Below are 23,718 nucleotides of genomic sequence, written 5' to 3'. Positions count from 1 at the left end.
CTTCCTTACTCTATTGTATTTCATTTCCTTTTGGGGAAAAAAAATCACTATTCTATTTAAAAGAGTTGATTGATTTTGTCTGTAAAGAAAGAATGACTAGGGGCACCTGGCTAGCTCAGTAGAGCATGGGACTCTTGATCTTGGGGTTGACTCTTGATCTCAGGGTCATGAGTTCAAGCCCCACATTGGACACAGAGCTTGGACTACTTAAAGATTTTAAAAAATAATAAAAATAAAATTTAAAAAGAAATAAATGACTAAGTTTTCTTCCCCGTTGCCTCAAAGTTTCATTTAATATCATTATTTCTGACCATGTTTTGGGCGCCTCCTCATAAGAACAGTTTTTTAAATCATATTTGAGCCATCAAATCCTGGCGATGCCACTTTCTCTTTGGGATAACTTCTCCTTTCAGGGCTCATTTTCCCATTTGTAAAATTAGGATGATAATATCAAGTCCAGGAGTTATACCTTCAGTGTTTTCCACGAACCAGACATGTTACATTCATGATCTCACTTAATCTCCACAGTAACCCAATAAGACAGGCATTATTAGTCTCATCCCCATTTTGCAGATAAGAAACTGAGGTTTAAAGAGGTTAACTGGCGGTTTAAAGAGGTTACAAGCGGTAGAGCCAGGATTTGTATCCAAGCTAGCCTCACTCCAAAACCCGAGCTGGAATCACGATGCACCCAGAGGGGACTAGATTAAATAAAATAGCTCAGATCTTTGTACTGGCAGACATCGTTGGTTCGTGATAGTTCTAGGAGTGGGGAGGGGCTCCTCCGAGATCAGGCAGCTGTAGAGTAGAGCCTTGTGCCTTGCCTGCTGCAAGCTGAGCAGTGCTGGACCTCTGAGGCCCTGGACACGGCAGCCACCTCTTCCTTAAGCACCTCATGTCTTTCTTGGGGAAATAGGCCACCAGCACAGCAGCAACACCTCTGACTCATATGCTGAGCCAAAGGGTGGTGGAAAGAACATGGCCAGAGACCTTGGCTGGACATGTGCATCCAGGAGCCAAGGAGACCTAGCCAAATTCAACATCATTACCCTCCCCCTACACACACACACACACACGCACGCACACACGCACACATACGCACACGCACACACTTGTACATACTAAAAGCTAACCCTTTTGACACAAAGCAGGGAGGAGTGGAGTCTTGAACAGCCCAGATATTTAGACATCTCTTGCATAAGTGGTAGGGCAGGGGCACGCTCCGGTGGACGAGTCATGGGGACTGTACCCTGAACTGTCAGGGAACACCTTCATTAAACTGCAGCTCCTGCAGAAATACAGCATTTCGTGGCCGCTTTCAGAGAAAGGCCCACTGGCCCTCATCAACGGCCAGAAACTTGGAAATGCCACTGTTTCAGGTCTTGTTTTTTCTCACAGCCATCATAATTTGTTTCTCCTAAATTTAATTTGAGAGGCGGCACGGAGCCCAGGAAAAGGCCAACAAGGTAGGGTAAGAATTGTTTAGCAAAGTAATAGTTTCCCAAAGTCCAGCTGCCCACCTCTGCAGCACACCTGGGCCACGGGCCCACCAGGACTTCTGTGGAGGTGGATGAGTGCCCATCTCTCCCAGACTGTACTGGAGAGGGGTCATGAGGTACGGGGGAGAAGGGGGGTCCTTTGCCTTTCTCTTTGTCTCTGGGTGTGCTAACAAGGAGGTGACAACAAGGCCTTCAGCCCTCCCTGACTGGTCTATAGCCAAGAAAGTCCTAGAGTACCTCTGTCACAGCTGCCCCTCTCTTTAGCCCCAGCAAAGAAAACCAGAATTTGGGGGCACCTGGGTGGCTCAGTCGGTTGAGCATCCAACGCTTGGTTTCAGCTCAGGTCATGATCTCACAGGTTCATGAATTCAAGCCCTGTGTGGGGCTCTGTGACAGCACAGAGCCTGCTTGGGATTTTTGTCTCCCTCTCTCTCTGCCTCTCCCCTGCTCACGTTCTCTCTCTTTCTCTCTCTCTCTCTCTCTCTCTCTCTCTCTCTCTCTCTCTGAAAATACATAAATATTTGGGGGGAAAAAAAGGAAAGAAAAACAGAATTTTGCTTTCTGGCTCTGTTCTCATCCCACTCGGCTTTCCGTTTGCTGTCACAACTTCCTGCTTTTAAACTTCTCATTTCTCGGGGTGCTTGGGTGGTTCAGTCGGTTGAGCGTCCGACTTTGGCTTGGGTCATGATCTCACGGTTCGTGCGTTCGAGCCCCGCATCGGGCTCTGTGCTGACAGCTCAGAGCCTGGAGCCTGTTTTGGATTCTGTGTTTCCCTCTCTCTCTGCCCCTCCCCCACTCGCGCTCTGTCTCCCTCTGTCTCAAAAATAAACAAACGCCTTAGATGCATGGCCTAGGTGCTGACGCTGGAGAACCAACAAAGTGAGAAGAGAAAAGCTACAATGACCTGGGTGGGTGGAGCCTAGCCTGGACTCCAGATCCATCCAACCCCAGCTCTTTCCAAGGGGCCACTCAGCTTCACCCCCAAGGCTCCATAGTCAGACACCTCTGCACACACAGTAGCAGACGCTTCTTGTTCACCGTGTTGGGCCAGATCTTCAATAACTGCCTACCATCAGTCCACTGGCCTTGCTTCCTAATCACGTGGGGAGTGCAGCCCCAGGCAGAAAAGCACACACATACCTTCCAGGGTGCTGGGGCTGATTCCCACACATCACCAGCTCGAGGGCGCCCTCTCCCTCAGAGGGACAGCAACATCTTTTTTTGTTCTTTTTGCTTTGCTTTTTGATCAGGTGATAATGCAAGTCCCAGCGGCTGGGAGGCAGCCGGGCAAAGCGAGGCTCAAGCACACCTCCAGGGCATTTTCTCAAAGCTCCCCGGGGGGCGGGTGCCACCAGGATAGGCCTTTGCAGGCAGGTTCGCTTCCCTGGCCCGCCTGTAGCCCTGGCGCCCTCCGGGGTCTTTCCCACCAGACAGGAACCTCCCCTCCCCACCCCTGCCGCCTCCACCCGCAACAGATGCGGCGCCCAGCTGCCCCAGCCCAGGGCCTCCAACTGTCCGCGGGATCCTGGGGAAGATTCTGGATTCTGATCTCACCCGCAAGGGGCGGGTGCGGCAATGCATGGCCGGGGGCCTGCCTGTGAGGGTCCTCGACGCCGCTGCCATCAAGGCGGGGACGCGCACCCAACCCCCCCCACACACACACTCCTTTCCCTGATCCCCTGTCCCCCAACCCCAGCCAGCCGTCCCCCTCTTCACGCCTTGTTTTGGCTGCGCAGCGCCACCTGCCGCGGCCATGGCCCTCGCCCCGGACCTGGGAAAGGGGCTGCTGTGGTGCGTGCACCTGGGGAGGGGGCTCATTTAACATTTCCTTTCAACCTGGCTGCCACCCAGACAGGTGGCAGAGAGACTGGTGAGCAGTGTTACAGGTAAGAAAGCAGACTCAGATCTGAGCCGAGGCCTAACACCAAAACCTCTGCTCTTTCCTTTATGGGGGAGAAGGTTTGACTCTCCACCTGAACGCTGAAGAATGCAAAGGGAACCTGCTAAAATTCCCTACCCAATCCTCATTGGATTGAGTGATTTTATGACAAAACAAAGATGGAATATTTGTTGGGTGGTGGTAATTCCTCACATTTCTGTACAATTCTTAACCTTTCCAAGTAGTTTTGCACAGGACATCTCATGTTTCTGGTAACAATCTATGGGGGGTTCAGACAAATTTCACGGATTTTTTTCTTTTCAATAAAGGCCACTTGATTGATAAATTTAGTAAAACTAAATGTGATTTAGTGGAAAGAGTCGTGTTTAAAAATTTGCAAATCAAGGGGGCGCCTAGGTGGCTCACTCAGTTGGTTAAGTGTCCAACTCTTGATTTTGGCTCAGGTCATGATCTCAAGGTTCATGGGTTCAAACCCCACATTGGGTTCTGTGCTGACAGCGTGGAGCCTGCTTGGGATTCTCACTCCCTCTCTCTCTGTCCCTCCCCTGCTTATGCTGTCTCTCTCTCTCTCTTTCTCTCTCTCTCTCTCTCAAAATAAATAAACTTTTTTTTTAAATTTTTTTTTTCAACGTTTATTTATTTTGGGGACAGAGAGAGACAGAGCATGAACGGGGGAGGGGCAGAGAGAGAGGGAGACACAGAATCGGAAACAGGCTCCAGGCCCTGAGCCATCAGCCCAGAGCCTGATGCGGGGCTCGAACTCACGGACCGCGAGATTGTGACCTGGCTGAAGTCGGACGCTTAACCGACTGCGCCACCCAGGCGCCCCTAAATAAACTTTTTTTAAAAATTGCAAATCAAAATCATTTCTGTGTCCAGTTTTTAGATAAACGAAGATACCGTGTGGAACTTCACATTATTATAGAAGGACCCCAGGAAAGGAATCACCAGGCACCAGACCGCTGTTCAAAGCACACACACCCTCCTGACCAGTGAACTCCAGGCTGGGGCAAGGAGCAGAGAGGCAGGAGAGGCAGGAGAGGCAGGAGAGTTCCTGGTGGCACACCTATGCTGCAGAGCCAGCAAAATCCCTCCTTGCTAAGCTGCAAGACTTTGTGCAAGTCACTGAATTGCTCTAAGGTCTCAGTCTCCCCATCAATAAAATGAGGCTACCGGTGCCTAGTGTGGTGAGGATGCATCATTTTGTTCAACATAGATCTACTAAGCACCCACGGTGTGCCAGGGATTCTTCTAGATGCTGGAAATAGAGTAGTGAGTGAAACAGACAAGGTTCCCATAGAATGTATTTTTGAATGCAGACAGGGGGAGATGGGTAATAAACCAGACATAGGATAGTTCCAGATAATAAAGACAAACAGAGGGGCGCCTGGGTGGCGCAGTCGGTTAAGCGTCCGACTTCAGCCAGGTCACGATCTCGCGGTCTGTGAGTTCGAGCCCCGCGTCAGGCTCTGGGCTGATGGCTCGGAGCCTGGAGCCTGTTTCCAATTCTGTGTCTCCCTCTCTCTCTGCCCCTCCCCCGTTCATGCTCTGTCTCTCTCTGTCCCAAAAATAAATAAATGTTGAAAAACAAAATTAAAAAAAAAAAAAAGACAAACAGAATGAGGTGACAGAGTGGTGGGTGGGCAGCTGAATGCAGGGTTATGTAGGTAAAGGGTGAGCAGAGACAGATGAAAAGAAGCTAGCTAGCCCTGGACAGAGCAGTGAGGACAGCTAACTTGAAGCGCAGGGTCCCTGAGTGAGACAAGTTAGGTGTGTCTGAGGACAGAACACAGGCCAGGCCAGGCCAGCTGCCACAGTCACATGCAGGAGAGGACCGAGACCGGAGAGGCCAGGGCACCCAGCCCTGCAGCCAGCCAGTAGTCAGTGACCCGTGGCTATCAATACTCCTCGTAGAACACAACCCACAAGAAGCACATAAACTAGCATTCTGGAAGATGTGGAGTCCAATGGCGGTACCAGACCCCCACTCCCCTCAAACCCATTATGAGACCTATAAAATAATCCCGAATGCCATCCGCAGCAATGACAAAAACTAATAAAGGATTTAGCCTGCGCTAGACCCAGGGCGTAGGAGTGGCTCTGAATTCTGAATCTTGCTGGGGAAATGCTACCCAAAGACTGATTCTCCATCTAGCCTGGTGTTCCAGCCACAGAATGGCCACAGAATGGCACTTCTTGCCACTTCACCCTCACCTCTGATGTGAGAACCAACCCCGGCATGCACACATACACACACCTGCCCCACAGCCTGGAGGCAAAGGTGGAAGGAAGAGGGGTTGGAGGCTGACCTGCTGGCCTTCTTCACAGAGGCCACACAGAATCTCACCTTCAGACAGGTTTAGGGGAGTTATTTATATAAAAAGAAGCACCTCTGGGGTCATCTGGGTGGCTCAGTCCGTTAAGCATCTGACTCTTGATTTGGGCTAAGGTCATGATTTCACGGTTCATGAGACTGAGCCCCGAGTTGGGCTCCAAGCTGATAGCATGGAGCCTGCTTGTGATTCTCTCTCTCCCTCTCTCTGTCTCTCTCTGCGCCTCCTCCACCCATACACATGCGTGTGCATGCCCTCTCTCTCTCTCTCAAAACAAATAAACGTAAAAAGAAAAAAAAATAAAAGCACATCCGGATATCCCAGCTGCCACGGCCCAGATGAAATCACACCCAAGGTTAATTAGATAGACAAATACAAGTGCTAGCCCTTGAAGACAAACTTATGGCCAGGACTGGCTACGGAATTTGCAGAGCCCACTGCAAAGTGAAAGTGAGGTTAAAAAGTGAGCCATTTCAAAATGGCCACAGCAGGGCATTAAAGCAAGCATAGGGCCCTCCTGCGCACTACTTACCTGCGCAGGAAGAAGCCAGCCTCAAAAATACGGCGGGGGAGGGGGTGTACAAAGTTTTTAAGCTATAGCACTAGCAGAATGGAAGCCACCTAGAAGTCAGACCTGCATGTGACCTGGTGTGACCTGGGGAATGGAACTTCATCACCCCGAGCCTCAGCCTCCTTGTCCAGGGGATCGCGTCCTCTGGGGCTGCTGCCCTCCCGGGTCTGCCGCCGTGAGCAACCATAGGTGGAGGCGCAGGGGATGGTGAGACACTTCAGGAGCATAAGGAGTATTCACCAAGACCGGCAGAGCACTTGGCTTTCTGAAGAACATTGACATTCCCCAGCAATTAAGTCAAATTAACATAATTCAAACAAAACATCTAATTTTAGCTATGCGTAACAATTCCCCCTCACCAGAACAGACACTGCTGCCTCTCATCCAGGAGCGCAATGCCAGAGAGATGCAGGAAGGAAACCAGAGCATTCTGACACCGGCCTCTTACCCAGGCAGGCACCAGATTGTTTCTATTTTCACAGCCGAAAGACGCGCTCCCGGGTTGGTTTCTGTTGCACCCAGCAGCTGAGCATCCTGCTGGCCCAGCTCCTCAGGCTTCCTTCCCTCGGCAAACAGGCAGGGCTCAGCAGTCAAGGCAGCCCCTCCCCACCAGGACCAAAGACACAGGGATGCCCCTGCGGGAGCGGTTAGCAGAAGCCCTGGGACTCTCCCAGTGCACTGGGTCCCACAGTCTCAGTGGTCCTGCCTGTAAAATAGGAGGGGTAATGCCTGACTGGCCTCCCTCCCTCAAGGAGTTGTCAGAGAAGTTAAGGATTGTTATCCTGTGTGTTTCCTGTACGTCACCAGATTCATTCATTCAACCAATAGGTTCTGGGGAGGCAGAGACGACCGAGCTACAACTCTGTGCACAGTCTCACAAGGAAAACAAGCATTTAGCCCAGGGGTGGGCAAGCTGTACCCAACGGGCAGTCCAGCCTGCTGCCAGTTTGTGTACAGCCCCACACGCTGAGAATGATTTTTACATTTTTAAGTGGTGGGGGAGAGAGAAAGAATGGTATTTTGTGACTTGTGGAAATAAAATGACATTCAAATTTCAGTGTCCATAAATCAAGTTTTATTGGAATATAGCCATTGCTTGTCCATTGATGTGTTCGTGCTATGGCTGCTTCTGTGCCACAGTGGCAGAGGTGAATACATGCAAGAGAGACCAAAAAATATTTACTCTCTGGTCTTTTACAGTAAAATTTTGCCCGCCACTGATTTTAACAAACAAAACAATTAGTTAACTTCAGCCACCAGTGGCTGTTACACTGAGATTAGTGTGCTAACAGGACACAAAGGAGGTATTTCTGCTCAGTAAAATCAGAGAAGGCTTCCTGGAAGGGGTGACATTTCTTCTGGGTTTGAAAGATCAATAGGAGTTCATTTTGTAGCCAGGCAGAGAGGAGTCTCAGACTTTGTGTTCAGCATCGCCAGTATGAACAAGGCCTGAGGGGGCCGTGACAGCATGTAGGAAATGACCCACACATTATTTACAGGAGGAGAAGGAGGGGAAAAGATAAAGCTGAAAAGATAGGCTTAGGCCAAGTATCAAGAGCTCAGTGTACCTGCAAAGGAGCTTTACTTATTCTCTCTTTCCTCAAGAAAGAAGCAGTGAAACAGTAGGTAACTAAGGTAGAGGAGTCACTGATAGATAGATAGATAGATAGATAGATAGATAGATACCTAGGTATCTAGATACCTAGATAGACAGACAGACAGGCAGACTTGCTAACTCAAGAGCAACGAGACCGTGCATCCAAATAGTACTCAGAAGGCTCAGGCTTAGGCCCTGCTCAGCCATGCACCTTGAGGAGGTAACTCCACACAGCCAGGCCTCAAGTCCCATCTGTAGAATGAGCAGGTTGAATTGACGAATGTGTCTCGAAGGCCGGAGATGCACAGAACAAACCAGGTGTTCCCACCAGACCGTGGCTGCCGGCGCATCAGGCCCTGAACACACCCAGAGCAGCACGCGGCACCAAAGCACGCTAAGTAGGCCAGTGGGACGAGGACCAGTTTGGAATAATCTATCCGGGGCACCTCTCCTTCCACCAGGCCCAGAGAGGGCTCAGGCTTTTGCTCCCAAAGGTGGCTCCCTGCAGCTTCCTCCTGGCAGGGGCATCCAGTGGGTCTTGAATAATGCAGCCCCTCGGCCCACAGTGCCAAAGTGCACATCCAATCTCTGCATGTTCTTGTTGTGCTGCCTTTACTTGTGGGGCCATTTCCACTCAGAACAAGAGTAAGGAGCGGCCGGTCAGAGGGGTCCCTTGCCTTCCCTTCTCTCCTTCAGCAGACGAACACCAGCCACCAATGGCTGGGCCTCACTGTTTTCCTACTGGTAGCTGGGCAGGCAATGGATAGACGGAAAAAAACAGAAAATGACATGACTCGATCCACACGCCCCCACATCTGCTACCGCCTGCTTATTAGGGAAAACCAGGACTTTCAGCCCCAGCCTCAGCACCTACTAGCACTGTGTGACACACGTAATCTTCCTTAGCCTCTCTTTGCTCCTGTGTGAAATGGGAGAACTGCTACCTGCTTCTCCACAAGTGAAATAATGTGCTGGATGCTCTGAGTACTAACGGCCGCTGTCCCCAAGGCACTGGCTCCCCTGCTCCCAGGGCTCTCAGAGGCCTGAATATTGAGGGGCTCATCTCCCAAAAGATGCGACCTCTGCAGAAGGTTCTAGCTCAACAATAGCCTGGACTGGACATCGCCTTCCGGAGACAGTCCTCTCCTGCCTGTCCCCAGCCCCCGCCGAGCAGACACTGAAGAAAATGTGACAGGTTTTCAGTACTGGGGGCTTCCATTAAAACCCGTGAGCCCTGCATTCCAGAGAAGGACAGGGCCACTGGGGCACAACCTGAAATCGAAAAAGGACTTCAGTTAGGGCTGAACTGGAGTACTGACCCCTCCTGATAATACTGACTCCTTGGAAACTCAGTCAGTGATGAAGCTGGGATTTTCCAAAAATGTGCAATTCATCTCTAAAAGGGAGTCTCTAAAAAGCCATGATTGTCTGGCAAACCACATGGTGTATCCAACAGCGAACTGCCTGTTCTTCGGACCATGGGTTTGCCTGAGTCTGCTTTCCAGGAAAACACAGGCAGCAAGGCTCCTAGAGCCCCTCCCCCATTGGAGTCAGGGCCTCCTGGGCTCCTCCAAGCTCCACGGGAGGAGGAGGCTCACTTCGCGCATGACCTTGAGAACAACTCGGTGTGTGACAGATCCAGTCACCTTGCACTGAAAATAGAAGGCTCTCTGCCTCCTGAATTCTCTGTTCACCTGCGGTAGGTACTCTCTGCTCTCTCAGAGGTTACTCTTTGTTGCAAACATAGAAGAAGTTACCTTACTGGCCTCAGGGTGAGGTTTATAGAGTCACAGGGGAATCTGATTATATAGGCTCTCCAAAAACATACACCCAAAGGACCAGATCTGCTAACCTTGAGCATGGCGACCTTCCAACAGCCCAAGTGGCTCTCACACTTTATCAGCACACCCTTCTCTCCTTGACCTGCCCACAATAGTGTCAGAAATAATAGACTGGAAGGGACAAGTATCAACCAGGAGAACCAGAACCCTATGCTGAGTGGTCTTTCACACTTTTGCTAACATTCCTACGCCCTGCAGTCTGGTATCCATTAGAGCTGGACCACAACACAAGACAGCCTCCTCCAGCCAGATTTCTCTGCCAGGACACCTTAGGCCAGGGTAGGCCAGCAGGCATCTAGGAACCATTTTGCCTTGTGGTCTCATAAATTCACATAATCTCTGAATCGCAGATACCCCCTGAAGAGTTTTAGAAGATCTCTATATCAATCATCTTATTGTATTGTATTGTATTGTATTGTATTGTATTGTATTGTATTGTACTGTATTATGTTTATTTAGAGAGAGAGAGAATGCATGAGCAGGGGAGGGCACAGAGGGTTGGGGAGGGGGAGGGGGGGGAGTTGGACAAAGAATCCAAAGCCAGCTCTGTGCTGACAGCAGAGAGCCTGATGCAGGGGTGAACTCACAGGCTGAGCCGTGAGACCATGACCTGAGCCAAAGTCGGATGCCCAACTGACTGAGCCACCCAGGCAGGCACCCCATTTCCCTTATTTTAGAGGAAGGGAAACTGAGACCCAAAGAGGCATCTAAAGCTACATAAGAAAGTGGAAAGAAGTAGAATTCAGCTCTCTTAACTCCAGGGTCTCTTCTTTCCATCCACAGCCACACATAGTTAATGCTCCCAAATCAGAGGCCTGGTATGGAAGGAAGGAGAGGCTCCATTAATTGAGAAATGCAAAGTGATGATTCAGTTTCATTTCCTGCCTGGGTCCATAATCCCATGTTGTCCTAGGATTTAGTTGAAAGTGTCAATAGTTTTAAAAGGCTTGCGAAACTCCCTGGACCCACACATCGTGGCTGAATGGGAAGGGATCCTGGCCACCACCTCAGCAGCCTCCTTTCAGGGCTGGCACGCCTTCCATAGCAACTCTGACCCAGATTCAGGAGAGCTGCCCGCAGGAAGAGAAGCTGACCCTTGAGGTAGAGTAGGGAGTAGGCTGACCTCCAGAGAGGGAAGGGCGTGTGAAGGTGCAGAGGCACCACCAGCCCCAGGAGCGCAGCTTGGGAGGCGATGAGGGATAAGACCCAGTGGCAGGCAGATCAAGAATGGCTTCAGGAGCTGTGGGAGAGAGTTTGACTTTACCCTAATGGCAACAGGAAGTAACTGAAAGGTCCTCATGAAGGGGAGTGTCGGCTAGCAAATGGTCTTTGTAAAAGCATGACTCTTGCTCTAAGGTCAAGACCAGACCGGAAAGGCAAGACTAGAGGAGGTTATTGTAGGAATGATAAGTGCTCAAGAGCAGTGGAGATACAGACAGGGCAGAGAAAGGAGGATTCATGGGTAACATCCTTAAAAGTTCTTCCTGAAGAATCTAATGATGGTATAGCTTTACCTTAGTACAGAATCATAACGTTTTTTCCAGCTGCCTTTTTAAGTTCTGTCGTGTGCGGAGGTGATACTGATGTGGGGTTAAAGTGCTAAGACTCATCCACGTGGCTTGTAGACCGGACGTCCCTCAAATGCAGGTCTGCTCAAGAACAAGGTCAAAGGCTAAGGCACAGGTGACAAGCAAGAAGATGATGTTAGAAGACAAACTTTGACTTTGATTTGTTCTACCTAAAGAGGATAGTGAAACACACCTGCCCAAGAGCCCTGCCATAGCATCTTGGTGCCAAAGACACTGTTCAATGTCAGTAGATAGGACTGGGTCCCTTCCAGCTGTCCCGAAGCAGAGAAGACTCAGGGACTGAATCTGTCATGGGCTGGCCCCACCCATGGCACCCCAAGGCAGGGGTAGCTGAGCAAGGGGCCTGCCCTGCCCACCAGCACCACTGAACTGAAGACCAACAGGGCAGCGTGCTGGTTTCCAGAGTGGCAGAGACCCAAGCTGCTCTTTCAAATGGCATTCAAGTGAATTTGCCAAAAATATGTGCCACAGGAGGATCTAGCACATCCATCAGTTCAATACAATTCTACGGACATTGCAGACTTTGAAGCCTTTCTGACTTGAGCTGTTTCTGATTCTTCTTCGCTTTAATTGGAGTTTTTAGATCAGTTTCACATTTCTCCACAGTCTTTCCTAATTCATTTAAGAAATCAGCAGCAATACTAGATGAGTACTACCAACACTGGGATGTAATCTTGACGGCCATCTCTGGAAAGGAACTCACCATATTTATATACAAGGTGAGAGTTTTGCTAAGTGGGACCAGACTTTGGAGCAGGCATTTATTATTGAGTCCTTTCTATATCCCAGGGTGCTTTATATATATTAACTCATTCAATCCTCCCAATAAACCCTGCATGGTTTAGTGGTACGTATTATTTTCTCCACCTTATACATGGCAAAAGTGAGACTCAAGGAGTGTAACTGAGCAACTTGCCCAAAGTCACCTAGCCAGTCCACGTCTGAGCCAGAACACCAACATAGGACCTTCAGAATCCATCTCATTCCAAAGCTCACATGTCTTCATCACTGCTTCAATATCACCATCAAACATGACTTCCTGACATGCACTGAAGTCCTTTTCATCTTCTGGTCACCCTGCACATGAGCATACTGGAGTACTACCCGGCAGGGTAGCCTAACCTCATCTAGGGCTAGGGAGGCAATTCTCACACTGAATTCTAACAGAGGAGCTAGCATTAGTGTGTGGGGCAAATCACTCAGCAGACAGGGGCATCTGGCTGGCTCAGTAGGCAGAGCATGTGATTCTTGATCTTGGGGTCAGGAGTTCAAGCCCCACATTGGGTGCAGAACTTACTTAAAGAAAGAAGACTCAACAGATGGCAAGATCTAAAGGCAGAGAAAGCACACATATCCAAAGTCCTAGAAGAAGCTCAGAGTCCAGCAGAGTGCAGCATGTAGAAAAAAAAGAGATGAAATGAAAAAAGCAGTGATGGGCTAGATGGAGGGGGGAGGGAGTCTAGGGAGCCCAGAGTAATGAGCCTGGACTTTATGCTAAGGGCAATTAGGAAGCCACTGAAGGACTTAAAGGAGGAGTGTCGAAATCTGATTTGCATTTTTGGAAGATCGCTCTGGCTGCAAAATGGAGGATTAGACCCAACACACACACATTTTCAAGTTGGTTTACAATGGATGGCTTCACATGCCAAGACCCAACTGCCCAGACTTTTGGGACCACGCTCCAGCTCCATTTTGAGCCAGTACATTCTGTTACCTACTTGGCTCTAGTCCACATCACCTTGGAATTCTTCATTGGGAGTGTGACGTCATCTATAAATCCCAGACACATGGGCAGAGAAGGCCGGCTACCCTTTCTGACAAGCAGGGCATTCTCTGTCTTTTCTTTTAATTTCATTACATTGCATTTTTAATTACGTTACATCTTAAACCTATTCCCACTTTCTTCATTAGAAACATATTCTTAAAAACAAATTCTTTTTAAGCATCATTTTTTAGTGAATGCCTAGCATTTTGCTATATAGGTGATGGTGCTCAAGTCCTTTGTAGAAAAGTACGTTAGTGCTGCCTCCCTACAGCCCGCCCCAACCTCTGGGACTTGCTTTTCCCCCCTACCCCACCCCCATTAGTACCCACAGTCAGATCTCTTAGTTTTACATGGCCAGTAGGCTTTGTCACATGCATGTGCCCTGGTTAAAGAAATCACTCAGAAGATCTGCACTCCAGGGCCTTGCTGGAGAGCGCAGATTGGAACTGACACCTCTCTTTTCCACCACCAGCCTGACAGACTCCCTGATATTTAAGAACCTTTTCTGTGAGCTCTCTCCTTCTATCAACCGAGAGCTCCAGGAAGCAAGATAGGTCCCCAGAAGGACCATCATTTCCCTCCTAACCTGTTCCCCTCCTCTTTCCTAGCTCAGTGAAAGGCATCACCAACTGACTACCCCAACATCAAGTCAGAAATGAGGTCTCGTGGACATTTAATCACACACATATGCAAATACGTTAACATATGTCAAAGGAAACCTACTACAGATCATCCTTGACTATGTATTCGCACCCACTCTATTACTCACAAAGGCCAACTTTCTCCACCACTCAAATAGCTCACTTGCCACATGTTCTCCATCCCTAAGAGCTGCCCCAGCTCCAACCGGCCTGTCCTTCAGCTCAATTATACCTCAGCATGTCACAGAGTTTCTGTGTGAAGGCACAGGAGCCTTTCGGACTTCTGCCTGGAGCCCCTCAGGGTCTCCTCTGCCCTTTGGACACCCTGGGGCCCTGCCTCAGTTTTTCTCTGCAGCCTCTTCCAAGGCTCCCTCATGCTGCTTTCTCTGCTTCTGCTATTGGGCCCACAGTCCCCAGACCACCTCCCCCTCCAGACTCTCTTGCTCACCTTCCACACTTGCTATCATCTCACCTGAATGTCCTGCCCCACTGAAGACCCAGCCTCTACCCCTGGAAGCCTCCCAGGCCTCTTCCCGAGCCCATCTCTGGCCCTGGCCAGGCTTACTTCTCCCATCGGACTGGGCACAGTGCTAAAGCCTACCTTCTACCTGCCTGCTTCTTATGGGGAACTGGAGACAGATGTGGGTGTGGGGTGGGACCAGGCACCTGCAAGCCCCCGCTCAGGTGAAGCTTGCCAAAAGCACACCGGAGACCCTTTGTTCTAGGAGAGCTACAGAAACAAGATGATGGTTTGTGACAAGACTAAGGGAAGATCAAACCAGGAGACGAAGGAAAGAAGCAAGGAGTGGAGGATTTGAACTGACTTATTATTTTATTCTGTATCTAATTCCCCAAAGGAACTGGGCAAGTAAAGGGTTGACTTGAGCATGTGGTCAGTGCTGTGGAGAGGTAAGCCTATGGCTCTACCAGAATGAAGGCTCTCTGGGTCTGCTCCACTCGAGCATGAGCATCCAGCATTGTCTGAGGGGAGCTCGCTGGCCACAAGTGCCTGGCCCCGCCCACATCCAGTGTCAGACTCTGCAGGTGGAGCTGCGTGTAAGAAGGCCTCTCCCCTAGCTGGTTCTGATACTAGCAAAGTTGAGGGGTCACTGGACCCACGATCTCTTCTCTCTTTTCCTGTGGGTCTCATCTTGAGTGTTTGGGGGCTGTCCTTTCAATCTCAGAACTGATTTTAGGAGCGTCTTTCTTTTTCCTGTATTGCTTCCTCTTGCACCACCCTCACCTCTCCCAGTGCTACTTTAATGACATTCGGTGCCTTCTAACCTCCTGTGCCTCTCTTCTTCCTGACTGCATTCTGCTCCCTGGGCCTTACTTAACCCACTTGACTTCTTCAGGGCAGCAAATGAAACCATGGGCATCCTGGCGATGGGTGGATGGGAGAACTCCAGGCAAGAGCCAAGCCATGCTCACCTCCTGTCCCCACTGTGCCTCACACCCCTAACACCAAGTCCAGTTGCTGGCAAGCACTTTATGTGAAGGCCCAGGGCCCCAGAGGTCCAGGGATTCCTCCACATAACTAGCAAAAGTCCCAGATAGGAAGAAAAGAATAGACGATAATGGCATAAATATGGGCACTCTGTAGCTACACATTATTAGGCCATGATACAGAGAAGATGCTGATTATATGATAGGTAGAGAAATCTCCAAAATAGAAAATAAAGGGCAAATAACCATTTTGTGAGGCAGAAGAGCCAGAAATAGAGCAGGTAATCCCCAGGATTCGATTTTCATCCACTCTTTTATTTGGCCTGTTGTCTTAATCCAAATGCCTGGGCAGACTCCTTACCATCACACGTGCTGCTCCTGAGACCTACAGAGGGGCCTCCGGACACACATGTTCCAACTGGAATCTGGCTGCCAGCACTTCCGTCCTAAGCCCAAATCACCTGCCTCCATTCTGCCTGGGCTAACTTCCTCCTCTGGCAGCTTTCCCACTAATTTGCAAGTCCTTCCTGTGAAGGCAGGGGGAATATCATCAGCTCTGCCTCCCCTCTCAGTGCCTCACACCGCCTCAAATTGAATATCCGGAGGGTACATCAAATACCTAAAAAGGCAGTGTAGTGCCGAGGTCTGTGAATAAGCTCTGAAGCCAGGCTGGGGTCTGAGCCCCGCTCTGCAAGGCTCCAGTGAGATAACGCCTGTAGGGTGTGTAGGCTCTCAATGAATACAGACCCCTCCTTTGATAAACAAAGCAGCTTGCGTTGCAGTATCAGTGTCAATGATGCTCTGAAATGGACAAAAATGTACGAACTGAAACAGAAAATGTATTATCACCTTAGCAAAGACACAGAGAAATGTTCTTTGAAGGGAAGCCTCTGGTCACATTTAAGCAAATGAAAAAAAAGTTTATGTGTGTGTGTGTGTGTGTGTGTGTGTGTGTGTGTGTGTGTTTAATTGGCTGGCCATTAAATCATCTTTGCTTTAGCTTTGAATGGCCATAATGCAAATTCTCCTTTCTTGGTGGATGTGTTCTGCTCCTAAGATGCAGAGTCCCTCCGGAGGAGTCTGGCCTGCCGGTAACACCATGTGTTCCATTATCTGTGATATTCCACACCCCAGATTTATCGGCTATGGCCCTATCAGTGATGGTATTCCCAGAAAATTTAGGAACCACTTTTATGTTCCCCCTTTTGATATACAGCTACCATGGCCATGTGGGACTTTAATAAAGCCCATCTCAAAATTTGAGGCTGGACCCATGGAGATAACTAAGTCTGCAATAATAAATCTTGTCAAAATAGGAAATTCATTCCTTTCCTGAAAATGAAATGAAGATATGATTTAAAGCACCCTTTTCTCACGTACCAGCACTGAAATAATAATGTGCTGGCCTTCCCAGGCACACACCAACTTTCACACCACCACAGGAAGGCCAGGCAAGCTGTGGCATTGGATGCATTAGAAAGAATAATTTAATTAATAATCATTACGTTATTAACTATAACCCTTTAAATATTACGGGAGTTTTAAAGTTCACAAAGCTCACTCACACGATTCTCATCCCTATTTTACAGATGAGCAAACTGAGGCACAGAGAAATTCAGAGGCTTATTCATGCACGTGTAGCTGAAAGTGTGATCCAGGCATCTGACTCCTAGCCTAGCACTCTGTCAGAGGGAGGCTTTTGAGCTGTTTTCGGGAACAGAGATGGAGATACGGAGCCAAGCAAAGCTTATTTGCCTTTTTCAAAAACCAAACATTGATGACTTTGCTTTAGTCAGAATAATTCAGGGAAAAAATAGACTTACTTTGTTCCAATTCTACAGGGCCAACTCTTCCAAAATCAAATAGAAAGACCAAGAAACAATATCTGGACCAGTTCAATGTAGCTTCTGAATCAATTCAAGCCATAAATATTTATTGGATGGTTATGTCCAAAGACTCAGGCTTTGGCTTCAAGGAGCTTACAGTTTAGTTGAAAGGCTAAAACAAGAATGCATGCCATACACACGCGCACGCACACACACACACACACACACACACCCCAGAACAAAGGCCGACTTAAGGTAGAGAAAGACTAATGGAGGTGAGGTGAGGAGGGGGCATTCAGGAAGGGTTTCTTGAAGAATGCAGTGATGGGCTTTGACATTGAAGGAGGAAGAAATGCATGAGAGGCACACCTGTACAAAGGCATTACGGAGGCAAAGCACGGAGATGAGTTAACATACATGCAAAGTGCCTGGCACATAGTGACCATTCGCTAACGCCTATTCATTTTTATTGGAAGGAAAGGGAAGAAACCTTGGACTGAGTTTAAGAAAAAGCCATACTGAGAGGAGACAAGCAGAAGTAGTGAGCAAGCAGTTTGCTAGGGTGAACAAGAGGAGAGACAGGTCGCACGGGCCAACTCATGGTCCCCTTCACAGGGAAGCCATTTGTGTTCAGGCTCTGAATTTCGTCTGCTGCCCCCCCTGCTTTGAGCAGTGGCTGTGAGGAGCAAAAGACATGCAAAACATAGGGGCACCTGGGTGGCTCAGTCGTTTAAGCAACCGACTTCGGCTCAGGTCATGATCTTGCAGTCCGTGGGTTCAAGCCCCACATCAGGCTCTGTGCTGACAGCTCAGCGCCTGGAGCCTGCTTCTGATTCTGTCTCCCTCTCTCTCTGCCCCTCCCCCACTCACACTCTGTCTCTCTCTCTCTCTCTCATTAATGTTAATAAATAAACATTAAAAAATTTTTTTACAGATGTGAAAACCATATAATGCTGGACATAACTGAGGGTATAGTGTCTGTGCTCACAAGATCCTGCTCTCCTAGTCTAGTACATGGCTGAGGGGTGACAGGACCACACAGGGAACAGCTCCAGCCGCCATCGCCCTTGCAAAGGGAGGGAAGCGCTGGGTTGGAGATGAACATAGAGCAGGCTGGGAAAGTTTCCACACCGTCAGCCACTGCCAGCACCTCCCAGAGCTCTAGAAGGGCAAGGCTACTTCCATTTTTTTGAGGGTCCTGAGGTACTAAAAGAAGAAGAGTTGCCAAAGCAGGGTTACCAAAGTTGGGGTGTATTTTCAAGCCTCACAACTAATATTCTAGCACGTTTAATAATTAACGTGCAATGTACCATCATTATGCTATTCCAAAGCCAAATAGAAATTTTATAAACAAATATCAATTCATACTGCAACATAGACTAGCGATATGGTGTGGCATCAGAACCTAGGTTTCAAGATAATGTGATGAACACCAGTCTCTCTGGATCCTGTCCGCTCTATCACAGATTGAATGTATAAAGTCACCTGCAGATAACAACAAAAATTTACATTCAAGCTCCTGACAATTAGGAGGCAAGACCTTCCTGCTTATCTTCCTTCCCTTCATCCCACTCTTGCTCACCCCTCCCCCACCTTCCTCACCACTTCAGATTCATGCAGGTCACCCCAGGTGTCCCCTGCAAGTCCCATGGCAGGACCAAACAAAGACACCTCTGCAGTCCAGGAGCTAGGGCTTGCCCTGCTGTGCTAGGGAGGCCAAGCACTCTTCGGGAGCCTTGCATAGTCTGGAAGGATGGACAGGCCCTGCTGCACAGTGAAGCGGTGAAGGCCACTTTCCACTCCTCTGCTTGCTTAGTTTTTTTCTGCCCCCTTCTTCTTGGCTTCTCGAGGCCCTGTACAAACCACTGTTGTTCCAAATGGCTAAAACCACTTGACATTTAGTGCAGCAAAGACCCTGCAAGGAACTAACTCCATGCTCAGTGGTAGAATTCACTGCACCAAAAAATTAGATCGTTCCACCGCCTGCCTATGACTCTCTATTGCTTTACAAATGATTAGAAAAAAAAAGAAAGAAATAGCAGGCTTTCTTCAGATGCCCCCAAAAGACCGTCAAAGAGTGTAGTGTTCCCCTGAACACATACCTATGACCAAGACAACACCAAGGCAAGCAGAGACAAATGCATTAATCTGCTTGTTCCATCAGTCATCCCATACACATTTACTGCGCGACCATGTGCGTCAGGTACTGGGCACACAGCTAGGAATAATAGGGTGTGATCTTTTCCTTACCAAAACCAGAGGATGAAGTAGGTGGACAGACCAGGGACAAGGAGAGAGCTCAGTAAACACTATCCCAGCAAACTCACAAGTATTCAGGTAGCAGGATTAGTGTAACCCCTTACGGTGGGGCTGAGATGCCCACCCCCCTCTCTTCGCATCCATTCCCCAGCCCCCTTCATCCTCTCTTCCTTTATTTCATTCTGACCCTCTTCCTCCTCACCCATCCTGGGCCTCACTCTCTCTCCAACCTCCCTGTCCTCCTCCCCTAACCTCAAGCTCTGGGTAAACATAAAAAGCACACACATTCTTGTGCCCAAGGCATCCTCAGCCTTAGAAACCTTTCATTCTCAATGCAAATGCCTACTTTACACATGCTTTGTGATTTATTTATTTCCATCCCAACCTTCAGAAGCAGGGGGACTTATCAGTAAATGTCATAAATTCTGGATTTTTTTTTAAAGCTGCAGCTCCAACAGCCAGCATCTGACAAGGATGCGTGCGACACAAACAGAAAACTGAATGAAGCTCCAGAAGAATGCAGGCATTTTTAGAGCTCCAGAGTTTTAGCTCAATTCCCTGTGTCGAGGTGGTTTCTATCTGTGTCAGTCAGTGCGTCACAACATCAGCCTCCATCCACCGTTGCACAGCACCCCTCAGCAAGTGCCTTCCCACACAATATCATCAACTGTAAAAACTGCAACCACTGTTGAAGTTACAACCACAATTATTTCTACAAATGGGGAGGGATTTGGTGCTGCTCAGTCAGTCCCTGCTAAGTAGGTTACCCACTGGACAAACACCTTTCCTTTTAGTAAATTCTGAATGCCCCTGGCTCAGCTGTATATTCATAGGAATTACCAGTTCACGGGAATAAAATGTTCACTTGCATTTATGAAGTTCTCTTTTGGTGCTGATGATAAGGATGATTTCCACAGCAGCCCCAGTGTGTGGTGACCAACTGTAAAGTCCTCAGCTGCTTGGTTTTAAGAATCCCTCCCTTAAAGCGTCACCTCATTTGTAAAAATTGGGCCTAAGTTGGACTTCACCTTATATGAACCTTCAACCCTGGCCATCTGCTTCCCAGCCCCTGCAGGAGCTTCCTCTGCCTTCTCTAAATCTCTCTTTCTGCATCGCCCTGCCTCCCTCACCTTTCCCTTGAGGGCCTTCCACCTTCTTGTGATTTTGTATTTTGCTAGAAATTTTAACTCTATTCTCTGAGATGGCTCTCAAGACCACACCAATAGCTCAGAGTACTCACAATCGTTACAAAATACAAATGAAGCACCCCACAGCTCACCCCATGCCATATCCTCACCCAAAAGACCAGCTCTCAGAGCATATGTCATCACGATCACATTAAATTAAGATTTCCTTATTATTGTTGTATCAATCCTAGCATCCAAGGTGCTGCATACAATAATGAATATCTGTATGGAAGATTTCTGAATGCTCACTGACGCAGTATGCTACAACCAGCTAGTAAAAACAACACAACTCAGGAGGAGGGAAATATGCTTTCGTCTAGCACTCAAAATGGACATAAAGTTTATAAGAATATGAAGATTAGGACCAAAGAAGTAAAAAGAATATTGACCTTGCCACTTTTATGAGAGTGTATTATATACAGTCGGGATTCAGACTTATATTGATGGGAGCTTCATAGGATGGAAAGGAACCAAAGAAGAGAAGAAGGGAGAGTTCTTTTTTGACTACTGCTCAAAAAAAAAAAAATAGTTAAGGTATCAGGAGCATCAAGGAAGAAGCTCCAGAGGAAGAAGTGAGATAAAAACACTGAGTGAGCAGTTTGGGAGAGGATCGGCTTGGCTCCTAAAGCGATAGGCAGGAGTGGAAATAGAGAGCACGCTTTCCTAACAAGAAGTTTACATTCATGCCAAGAAAGTGGGTGAACACTGTCAGATATAACCAGACTTCCCCCTGCCTGACTCACAGGATGGGCTCTGGTATTTCAGACCCTAGCAGAAGGACTTGAGATTCTCCAAGTGGCACCAACCCAAACTCTGATTCACCATAGGTTTGGGGAAGGCCTCTTTTTCGGTCCTGCTAAAGGGGTGGTGCCTTTGTGAAACTACTATTTACACACACGATGGAAATCCCTTGAGGGAAGAGGGGCTGGCTTTTGAAGGGGTGCAGGGACGCCTAGAGTGGGATGGTTACTTTGGTTACAATCAAGAACATCTCTGGCCCTGTGTCTCCTCTCTAGGAAAAAGGCTGCATGTTCGTCTTGCTGACCAACTGGTAAGCGGAGTGTGACCCACAAGCAGTCTGTTCTCCACACTCTGCTGTCAACCAAGGCTCCAAACTTCTTTCTCAGAGTGAGACAATTTCAAAAAGAAAGAAAAAAAAATATGTTTCCTTCTCAATCAAGACCAATGCTTCTGCCCCCGGAACCCTGGGGGCCCCATTCCCTGGTGAGGAGGCTTGTAGGCTGTGCCCCACATCAACTCCTTCGGGTTAAAATGGCTCTCCTGACACTGGAGTTCAGCCCTACTTCCAGTTCCCAGAACTGCATCCGTGTACTCTGGGCCTCCTATATGGGGGGCTCTAAAACACCTCTCAGGGGGGCCAGAGCCCTCTGCCCAGTTAAATGCACCCTCCCTTCACAATCAAAGGTGTTTCAGACTAAGAGGTGTTTCTCACCAAAGGTGTTTCTAAAGGTGCTTTGAGTCAGGGGTAGGGAGACCCCAGACCCAGAAGGGAAGTGCTCAACGCACGGACAGTTGACCTAAGGGGTCTGGGTCATGGAGATATCTTGTGTGGCACTCCTTCACAAAAGGCAGACCTGTTCTCTGACCAGGCCCTTGGGCCAAGCTGGACAGCACCCGTGTCTGGCTTCCAAAGGAACTTCCCCTCCTGGCCATCAGTCGCTCATCTTGAGTGACCGGAACACAAGATGTTGCCAAATGCCCCGGGGACATGCCTTCAGCCGCCGGACCTAGAGGGTTAGGAAAGGCGCTTCCTAGGCTCGAGAAGGGTCGAGGAAGGACTGGAGTACCCCTCGTTCAGAGATCTGGGAACGAAGCTCTCCTTGTCAGAGTGTGGATCACCGGGGAAGGCGCCGGGCAGGGCAGCCTCCGGAGCCCAGAGCCGCATTTCCCTACACCAGCTTCCTTGCAAAACCAGGAGAGGCGGCGAGACGGAGCGGAGCAGCCAGTCACCCTCGCCCGCCGCCGGGAGGCCGGAAAAGTTCCTCCCAGAGCGCGGCGAGCTTGCCGGCATCTGTCCAAGGTGCTGAAAGGTCTTCGCGGCCGGCGGGAGGGCCGGCTTCTGCGCGCCCTCAGCCTCCTGGCCGCCCGCTCTGCCCTTCCAGCCTCTTGCCCTGTCCTCTGCCCCGCCGCACCGAAGCCTCTTCCCTCCTCCTCTCCCACCCCGCGCCCTCCACTCTCGAGCGGCATCAACTCCGCCGGCGCCCGGGCCCCCGGGCCCCCACCATGTTCTTAGGTCTGCCGAGCCCCTTCCCGCAGCGGCCACCTCCAGGGCGCCTCTGCCGCTGGGCTGTCGCCGCCGCCCCCCTCTTACCTTCTTCTTTCGGTCACGGGAGCGGTTCCTCCGCTTCCTGTTGGATTCCTCCTTCTCCTTCTGCTCCTGGAGGGCCTGCGCCTCGATGTCTTTGATTTTCTTCAGCTGTTTAGCCGCTTGAGCCATGGCGGGTCACGGTGCTCCGGTCCCCGCCTCCCGGACCCCTCACACTTGGCAATCCAGGTGGCGACACCCTCCCGAGGAGGAAAAAAAAATGAGTCTCTGTTCCGCGGAGTGGGGGGGGGGGGGGGGGAGCTTCTTTCCCCACCGCGGGAAGGATGCGGCCGGGTCGGCGGGGGAGGCAGCTGCGAGACGATCAGAGGGCGAGGCGCGCCGCGGCTGCCCGGCGGCCCCCGGATGGCGCCTCCCGCCGCGGCCGGAGCTCGCTCACCAGCGCCCGGGACGGGCTCTGGGCTCGGCCCCGCCGCCTCCTTCCCTCCCTCCCTCCCTCCGTCCCTCCCTCCCTCTCCTGCGGCGGCGGCGGCGGCGGCGCGGGGGGCGGGGGCGGGGAGGCGGCTTGTACTGCGGCGAGCGGCGAGCGGGCCGGGGAGGAGGCGGACTCCAGCAGTTAACGCAGGAGGGCGCGGGGGACGCTCTCGGCCAGGGGGCCTGGCCGGCCCGACGAGGCTCGGCGCGCTCGGCGCCCGAGCTGGTGCATTGCGAGCGCCCGGCTCCGGGCGGGCGGGCCGGCGGGGCTTCCACCACTGCAGTGCCGCCGCCGCGGCCGCCAGACGCACGGGCCCCCGTGCCGTCGGGTCTCAGGGAACAAAGCCGGCCGCTCTACCCCGACCTACTGGGGCGCCTTGGGGGACACTGCTGCGGGCCACCTCGCAGCGCCAGGGGACTAAGGGAGGCTGCGGCGGGCGGCGGGCCCCGCTCGGAGGAGACCCCGCAGACCAGCGCGCCTGGAGGCGGCGGCGGAAGAGACAGCA

General features: G+C 50.2%; 1 protein-coding gene across 16 annotated transcripts in view; it reads right to left on the bottom strand.

The window, feature by feature from the left end:
• The window catches only part of ANK1 (ankyrin 1), a 219,115-nt gene extending 195,939 nt beyond the window's left edge, over window positions 1-23,176 (bottom strand). For 9 of the 16 annotated variants that reach the window (XM_045055489.1, XM_045055493.1, XM_045055506.1 and 6 more), the window contains exon 1: window positions 22,787-23,175. In XM_045055489.1, coding sequence (XP_044911424.1) covers window positions 22,787-22,912 — 126 coding nt within the window. In that variant the 5' untranslated portion in view covers window positions 22,913-23,175. Of the gene's footprint in view, window positions 1-22,786 lie in introns of all 16 variants that reach the window. The other 7 variants (XM_045055492.1, XM_045055500.1, XM_045055502.1 and 4 more) reach the window with 2 other exon arrangements.
• Window positions 23,177-23,718: the final 542 nt, after the last annotated feature.

This window comes from Felis catus, chromosome B1 (assembly GCF_018350175.1).
Source record: "Felis catus isolate Fca126 chromosome B1, F.catus_Fca126_mat1.0, whole genome shotgun sequence".
NCBI classification, from domain to species: domain Eukaryota; kingdom Metazoa; phylum Chordata; class Mammalia; order Carnivora; family Felidae; genus Felis; species Felis catus.
This window is presented reverse-complemented; position numbering and strand designations above follow the sequence as displayed.